Source organism: Geospiza fortis, unplaced genomic scaffold (assembly GCF_000277835.1).
Source record: "Geospiza fortis unplaced genomic scaffold, GeoFor_1.0 scaffold603, whole genome shotgun sequence".
Taxonomy (NCBI): domain Eukaryota; kingdom Metazoa; phylum Chordata; class Aves; order Passeriformes; family Thraupidae; genus Geospiza; species Geospiza fortis.
In genome coordinates this window covers 1,167,234-1,175,484 of record NW_005054460.1, presented here as the reverse complement: position 1 = coordinate 1,175,484, position 8,251 = coordinate 1,167,234, and the positions used below count along the sequence as shown (strand labels likewise).

The 8,251-nt window shown below is 38.5% G+C and overlaps 1 protein-coding gene across 1 annotated transcript in view; it reads left to right on the top strand.

The window, feature by feature from the left end:
* The window catches only part of COL21A1 (collagen type XXI alpha 1 chain), a 67,240-nt gene that overhangs the window by 23,198 nt on the left and 35,791 nt on the right, over positions 1-8,251 (top strand). Inside the window, exons 12-17 of the mRNA XM_031062759.1 lie at positions 5-30; positions 978-1,031; positions 3,341-3,394; positions 4,221-4,274; positions 6,261-6,314; positions 6,393-6,446. Coding sequence (XP_030918619.1) covers positions 5-30; positions 978-1,031; positions 3,341-3,394; positions 4,221-4,274; positions 6,261-6,314; positions 6,393-6,446 — 296 coding nt within the window. The remainder of the gene's footprint in view (positions 1-4; positions 31-977; positions 1,032-3,340; positions 3,395-4,220; positions 4,275-6,260; positions 6,315-6,392; positions 6,447-8,251) is intronic.

Here is an 8,251-nt window from a genome sequence, read left to right as displayed (position 1 = left end):
CCAGGAATCCCAGGAACTCCAGGGATTCAAGTAAGTTTCTGTTTCATTCCTAGAATTTGAATATCTGAGACAAATCCTGCCAAGTCTCTCTCAGTATCTCGTTTGTCATTGAGAGCTGAGGTGTGAGGAATGAAGAGGACTTAGGGGTGTCATGAATCAGGGGCCATCCCTGGGTGAATTGCTTTAAAATTCACATGGCTTTGGGGTTTGTAGGTAGGCTAACAGTTAGAAACAGGGCTAGGTAAAGCCTCTAGAAGATGGACTCAGCCGCAGCTTAGACATTTTTATCCCAACTGAGAAGCCAAACAGTAGTTTGTTCAATTATTCTGTGAATCACTACCAGTGATCTGAAGTCTTGTCACAGTGATGGATTGCCCACAATTCGCAAGTCCCAAGCAAGTTTTCACATAAAGCCCAGATTGATGGGAGAGAATTCTTTTTCTTTGTTGTATTAATTTAGTAGTCCTTCCAGAGACAGTTGTTGGAAACCTGTGCTGTATTTTACTTGTGGCCCGGTCCAGTCTGAATGATAGTCAAGGATTTACTAGTTTGTGGAATTAAATATCTGACAGCCTGCTGGGGCCAAGAGCAAGCCTGCAAAATGGCATATGTGGAGGCAGTCTGGTGGGCTATTGAAGGGGACATCTCTGGCCTCACACGCAGACAGGTTGTGATTTTGAACAGGCTAATAGGGCTGTGTGACATTCTTTTTTTTTCCTGGGGTGATCCTTGGTTAGAGGAAAAAATTGTTTAAGTGTTCCTCAGTCATGGATTATGATAGTGTGCCATGTTCATTCATGCTGTGTACACATTGTGCTTAGTTCTGCTTTTGTGTCCAGTCACAGAAATGTTGGAACCAGGCAGCTGACACATTGGTCTCTGGCCCATGTTCTGTCACATTTCTGTGTCTAATTCTGTATCAGATTGTATTAGTATTATCAGTATTTGAGCTGGTGTTGATTTCTTTCTCAATCTAGGGACCTCGTGGCTTGCCAGGTATCAAGGGAGAACCAGGAAAAGATGGGGCAAAGGTAAAAGAACCTAAACCAGAATGATAGATAAAAAGCTTTTACTCTTATCTTTTATAATTTTTGGTTGTACAGGTAATAGTATCAGTATTTTCACATGAATGTTCTGTGAGAATTGTTTCCTAAAAGGGTAATAAGGAAGGACTGAGAATCCTAAATTTAAATGCTGATTCTGGCCCTTTTTTTAAATTAAAGTTTATATAGGCTTTGGCACTGCCAGTAACAACTTTAATTCACTGAATAACATATACTTAGAAAGTGTATCTAAGTATGGGTACCTGGAAGCGCAATAGAGACATCTGTCAGAATGGTTTCTTTTTAATTCTTTTCACCCTTTTTCTCTTTAAGTGAGTATCCAGATGATTTAGGTAGGAATTCCTGAATGGCACTTTATATCAGAAAACACTGGCTAACTGAACCCAAAACTTTTTGTGGAAAATTCTAGCTGAGGTGTAGCCAGTAGCTTGGAGATATAGCAGATGTAGAAGCTTATATGTAAGTGTCTTCTGGTAATCAGGATAAACTTGACTCTGGGTCTTCTGTATACACAGTGAATAAACTGCCCATTGGCTGTGGCCTTCTCTTACTTTTCTGCCCTATGTTTAGAAAAGTTCTAAGCTGATTGTAATGACAATTATTTTGGTTTTGATTCATTAAAACTCCAAAGCCCTTTCTGTAAAACAAGTACTTATTTTCCCAACAGATCTTAGAATTTCTTTCTAAAGTTTCCGATAACTAGATCCTTAAATTCATTGCTGTTTAGCAGAATTCTCAAATTCATGGTTAGAGCTGAAAATTGCTTATGTGTTCTGTGCTTAATTCATCTCAATCTAATTGATTGTAGAAGTTAATCTAATCAGTCAGTATTGGGCTATGTGGAGAAATTAAGATGCTGCTGATGAAAAACTCTAATTGCCTCACAGTGTAGGGTTGTGACAGAGAGAATATTTCCTATTGCTCAGTCTAGCCTTGTGTAAAATAAGCCAAGAAATAGGGCTTCCACCACTGTTTTAGAGAACATTTCCATTGTAAAATAGGTCTTGCCATTAGAATTTTTTCCTGGAAATTCTGCCCAAATTTTCATCTCTTTATTTCATCCCATTACTTGTAAAGTTTCTGTAGCAGCTAATTTAAAATTGTTTTCATTTCCAAACGTTTTAGTTTATCCAATAATTGAACCACCACTTCTGAGTAGAAATCAAGACTCCACACTTTTTCATTAAAAAGCAATGGATATATGAAGTGTTAATTTTATACCCTTTGCTGATTTTTAAACTCCATTCCATTGTCTGCTTTTAATAATTATTTGTTGAGAGATATTATGATAGCATTAACCCACAAGCTGTCATTCCTGTGGTCATGTTCCTGCCTACTGCAAACACATGACAGACCTTTCCAAATCTGCTTAGGCATGAATGGCTTTGATAAACAGCACTGAGACGTGTCCTGGTTTAACCCTTGTCTTAGAATTTGAAATATTATATGAAATAACTTTCTAAGCATAGTTTACTATTCCGTCTATCTGACTGAAATATATTAAACAAATTGAAATACATTGTTCAATATAAAAGTAGGTATTAACAGAAAGAAAGCATTCTGATTGCCCAAAAATGATTTTGTGGTTAGCTGTTTTTTCATGGGAAGTAGTCTACTGAACCAAGCAACTAGGATTGGTTTTATTGTTTCAAATCAAGTAGTGACAAGTTGTAATTCAGGATTTCATTGTTATTGCTCAAAAGAACTTGAAGACAAATTGTCAGGTACCAACAGCAAAAGTTTGGAATTCCTGATACCTGACACCTCTGAGAACAATAAAAAGAACTGGTATTTTGCCTTGTGTTTTCAATTGCTAACTGTTTTAACCTAAGTGGATTATTTCTTCCTCTGAAATGAGAACTCATTTGTCAAATTGCCAAAGTTGTTCTGTAAGTGTATTTTGGTTTAATTTAGTTTCTTTTGTAGAGTAGATACTTAATATCTTATTTTTTAGTACTTCACTTATCCAGACTAAGCTGGCAGGAAATTTCATAAGGTCATAAATTGCTGCTTTTGAACCTCCGTAAGACTTACTAAAAGATTACTGTATATTTAGTCTAAAATCTAGTGATTAAGGTTTTTCTTTTATGTAATGAATTTTGTTTAAAGATAAAAAAACCTCTTATTGGTCATCATACCAATGTTATGAAGTTGATACTGTGATATATTACATGTTTCCACTATTTGTTGATCTCTTGATCGCAAGAATATGAATGTTGTTGTAGTATATTACCACTATTTTGATACAAGGATTTAAAATATGTTTGCTGTTTCAGGGTGACAGTGGACTACCTGGTTTTCCTGGATTACATGGGATGCCAGCACCAAAGGTTGAAATGAAATATTTCTTGTTAGAATATTCCTGTGTTTCAGCTTGCCCTGTAGTTCAATATAAAGGGTAAACATGTCTATATACAATACTATTTCAGAGAATTGGATTAATTTCTCAAGATCAATAGTTATGAAGGTGATATTTAGGGAATAGACATGCCATGGGACTTCATTACATAGATACCAAACAATAGAAACCTCCTGTTATTTAATTTCTTTTTTGCTCTCTGGGATTTTGTATTAATTTGATTTTACTACTACTTAGAGGATTCTTCATCACAAATAATGTTTAAAAAAATAAAAACATTTCTATGTCATTCTACTTGAGTGACAGCATTTTGAAGAACAGTTCTGGTCTATCACAGTGATTTTAGTTTATGTGTGTGTTCCCCAAAACAATTTTCCCCATAGTTTTTGCTCATCTATGTTAGTACTCAACAGAATTTACCTCTTAGTTTTTCCAAATTATTTTTTTAACTCTTCAAATAAGGTCTTCAGAAAAGTCCAGCCCTTTTCAAGGAGCTGAATTTTCACTTAGATTCCTGCTTTTATTGAAGCAATGAAAATCACAAAGTGTCTTCTATAGAAAGTAGAACCCTTAAGCCTGCAAGCTGTGGATTGTCTCACCATCAGTGTGGGGCATTCTGGCCTTCTCCTCTAGGAAGGCTGTGCAAATTCAGAATTTGTGTTTAAGGCTTGGGGTTACCTGGAGCTCTTTACCTTCTTTGTATCTGCTATACATGTATACTTTATTTATATATAAATATATCTTTATGTAATTACTTCAATTTTAAAAATTAACTTGCTCACATCAATTTTATCTAGGGAGAAAGAGGTCCTAAAGGAGATCAGGGAGTGCCAGGAATATATGGAAAAAAGGCAAGTGACTTTATAAACATAAATTAAAGCAAAATGCTATTGGTATCTGTGATGGGGTCACCTAGACTGGATGCCTGGTGCAAACCCCCGGGCACCTCTCTCAATCTCCCTTCTCAGCAGTACAGGGGAGAATGTAAGATGGAAAAGCTTGATGGTCCAGATAAGAGAGATCACCTGCTAGTTACTTTCACAGGCAAACCAGTGGTTACTTGGGGAAAATTAATTTAATTTATTGGCAACTAAAATAAGTCTGGATAGTGAGGAAAAAAACCAAAAATAACCCCAACTAAATCCCCTTCTCCTCCACCCTGCCTTTTCCCAGGCTCAACTTCTCTCCTTCATGGGATAAGAGATGGGGAGTGAGGTAGGGTAGTCTTTAACAGCTTCTCCCTGCTCTTCCCCTCACCTTCCTCCCCTGCTCCAGGGCAGGTCCTTCCCGTGGGCCATGGGCCTTCACGGCAAACCTGGCCTTGCACGGATTCTCCATGGGCTGCACCTTGGTTACCACAGCTCCACCATGGCCCCTCCAAAGGCTGCAGGGGAATCTCTGCTCCAGCACCCTCTTCTTGCTGTCTGCAGATCTGCCACTTTCCTCCTCTTTCCTCATTTTGCTGGTGTCGTGTTTATGTCCCTTGTTAAACTCATTCCGCACTCCCACCCTGGCTGTGGCTCAGCCTCACCCTGCAGTGGGCAGTTGGATCCTGCTGGAACTGGCTGTGCCCGGCTGGAACTAGCTGGAACCGGTTGTGTCTGGCTGGAACAGGCTGGAACCGGCTGTGTCTGGCTGTGCGTGGCTGGAACCGGCTGGAACCAGCTGGAACTGGTTGTGTCTGGCTGGAACTGGCTGCGCCCAGCTGGAACCAGCTGGAACTGGCTGTGCCCAGCTGGAACAGGCTGTGTCTGGCTGGAACCGGCTGGAACCGGCTAGAACCAGCTGTGTCTGGCTGGAACCGGCTGGAACCGGCTAGAACCGGCTGTGTCTGGCTGGAACCGGCTGTGCCCGGCTGGAACCAGATGGAACTGGCTGTGCCCAGCTGGAATGTGCCCGGCTGGAACTGGCTGTGTCTGGCTGGAACCAGATGTGTCTGGCTGGACCCAGCTGTGTCTGGCTGGAACCAGCTGTGTCCAACTGGGGCAGCCCCGGCCTCCCCTCATGGAGCCCCCACATTCCCACTGGGATCCTGGGCAGGGGGACCCCAGACAACATAACTAATATTTTTATAGCATGCCTGTTCACAGAAAGTGTAATTCTTTATTTACAGCTCAGAAGAATCTTCCATGCTTTTAATGGATGTATTTACATTTAGTAACATGAAATTTAGTAATGTCAAATTTACTGGATTAATGTACATTTAGTAATGTCAAACTCATGCTCTGCTTATTTGGATATTTTGAGAACCTTTTCATTCTGCTAGGGGACTGGTGTAATTCATTTGCACATAGCACAAAATGCATGTATTTTTTGTAAATATGTCTATGGTGTAACACACCATATACAGGGCATGTGTAATAATTGTATTGCAAAGAAGTCTGTGGTTTTTAATACAGATGTACTTATAACCAAACAAGAGAGCAGGAGAGGAGTTAGGGGAGGGAGGAGAAGAGCACATAAAAGGAGTGAGGCTGATAGCAGATGGAAAGAGAGATGTCCTAATTTGTAATTTATATAAAGCAGGGAGTATAGTTGACCATCCAGTGTTAACAGCTATATTTTCACCTGGCCTTATATTTTCTTCATGTGTTTAGTCTAGAGTTTTAAGCAATTTGAAAGAGCGCCTGTGTTAGCATGTCTGTAGTTTGAAGCATATTTTTGTTTATGTAATGGAGTTGTAGTTATTAATTGACAACTGCCTGAGTGGAGAAAGAAACAGATCTTCTGTACTTTTTCAAAATAAGAAATAACATACCTGAATTATCGGTGAAATATATTGAATTTACAGCACGAACATGGAGCACTACTTACTTTCCACTTGTTGTTTTTCTCAGGGTTCAAAAGGAGAGAAGGGTGATACAGGGTTGCCAGGACTGCCTGGGCGATCTGTAAGTTTTCTGAAGACAATTTGTCATTAGCTTTTGCTAGTTAATTTACCTGCTGATTGCTGTTCAATGTTACCACAGGGAGACCCTGGCAGAAATGGGAAAGATGGATTACCAGGCAGTCCTGGATTCAAGGTATGTAGAAATGGATATTAATATTTTGATAAAAGTCTTCAATAGCATTGCTCATGGTGCAAACATACTGAGATTATTCTGTGGAGTGTTACAGGAAATCAAAATAATGTTGTAACTGGGAGCTGTGAAAGTTTACTGCAGCAATGAGCAGATTTCATTGTTTTCAATTGTTCCGTGAGCAAAGGAAAAGCTTTTATTAAGAGTGTATTAGTGATCACTAGAGATTGTTTATGCTTTATCTCTGACATCCTTGTGTGTTTCTCTAACCCTATGATTCTGTTAAAGAGATTCATATACAAGCATACACTGGAGAACATAATTGCTTTTGAAAGGAGCTGCAGGAAAATTAGGGGAAAGTACCTTCAGTACTGGATTAATATTTTTGTATGTTTTCTTATTCTCTTCACTATGCAGTGCTGTTCATATTTGACATAGAACAATTTTCAAGTCAAGTAGAATGTGTCTACTGTAAAAAAGGCAATAGGACCTGGTATTTCTACAATATATTGCAGTTTGTGAGCTTACTGGATGTTTTGCTTGACAAGTTGTTGCTTGCACTGTTCTAATTTATGAAAACATAGACTTGTAGTATCAGTTATAAGTTCACAGGGAAAAGATTTTAATAATATGTGATGTAAATGCTCAATTGAATTGATCTAAAGAAGTTTTTCAACAGCAGCTTTATTCCTAGAAGGTTTTTTTTTTAATAATAATGAAATTATCTAGGGCTGCTCAAGATTAATGTTACTTCAGTGTTCAAAAATGCAAAATTTGGACTGCATTTTGAATTTTAAATTCATATTGCTGTTTTTGGAGATCTGGATCTTCTGTTTTGTGACCATGCTTGTCTAGTGCAGTTGGGGATGCACCTGGCATATCTGTCACATCTGCTGGAGCAGGAATATATGACACAAGACCTGTGAGAGACCTAAAACCTTCCAGGCAGCAGCTGTCAATGGGATGGATCCAGGGTAATGCCAGTGGAGTCTGGAGAGTAATTCAGCTCAGAGAAGGCTTAGTTGTGCACATAAAAAGCCGCTAGTGCATTTGAAATGCATTAGTGTCCAAAACATCCTCAGAGAGCTGAAAAATATGACCTAAGTCCTATGGAAAGCCAGTGCCTTTCAGGAGTGGGAGTAGGCAAGATACCATGGGGTAACTCAAATATAATCAAATGTCTGTATTTGAGCAGTGGAATTCAACTCCTGGTGTCTGGTCAGCTGAATCAATCCTCCATCAATTGTCCAGACTAGACTTCTGTTATCTGTGTTATGAGCTTGGTTACCTCCAGGAATTTATTTCAAATGAATCCTCTCTTATTTTCTATATGTATATATGTGTGTGTGTGTGTGTGTGTGTATGCACACACATACACAGATGTCATTGCTAAGTTGGAGGAGAAATTTCTTCTCTGGTACTTCAGAACACAGGAAAAAAAATAGATATTAGATTTTTTTCTTCTCTGGTATTTGATAACATGGACAGGTAATAGTCACAGTTAACATTAACATCAAATATTAACTCTCACTGTTGGCAATTTAGAGTGAAGCATTGTGTTGCTAAAGCATGAATTTGGAGAGTACTTTCATATGTTTTACGCTTGTAAGCAATATACAGAGAATTCAGAATATTGTGTGAATGTGTGTACATTTAAACTGAAAGACATTTTGTGGACTATTTTCCTTATTGTAGTACCAAAAATATGATGTGCTCATTAGGTTTTATTAATTTTATAATACAATAGTTAATAGAAGCCATATTTTTCATTCAAACATTTTGTTAGCCTGACTTCAACATCTGCTTGC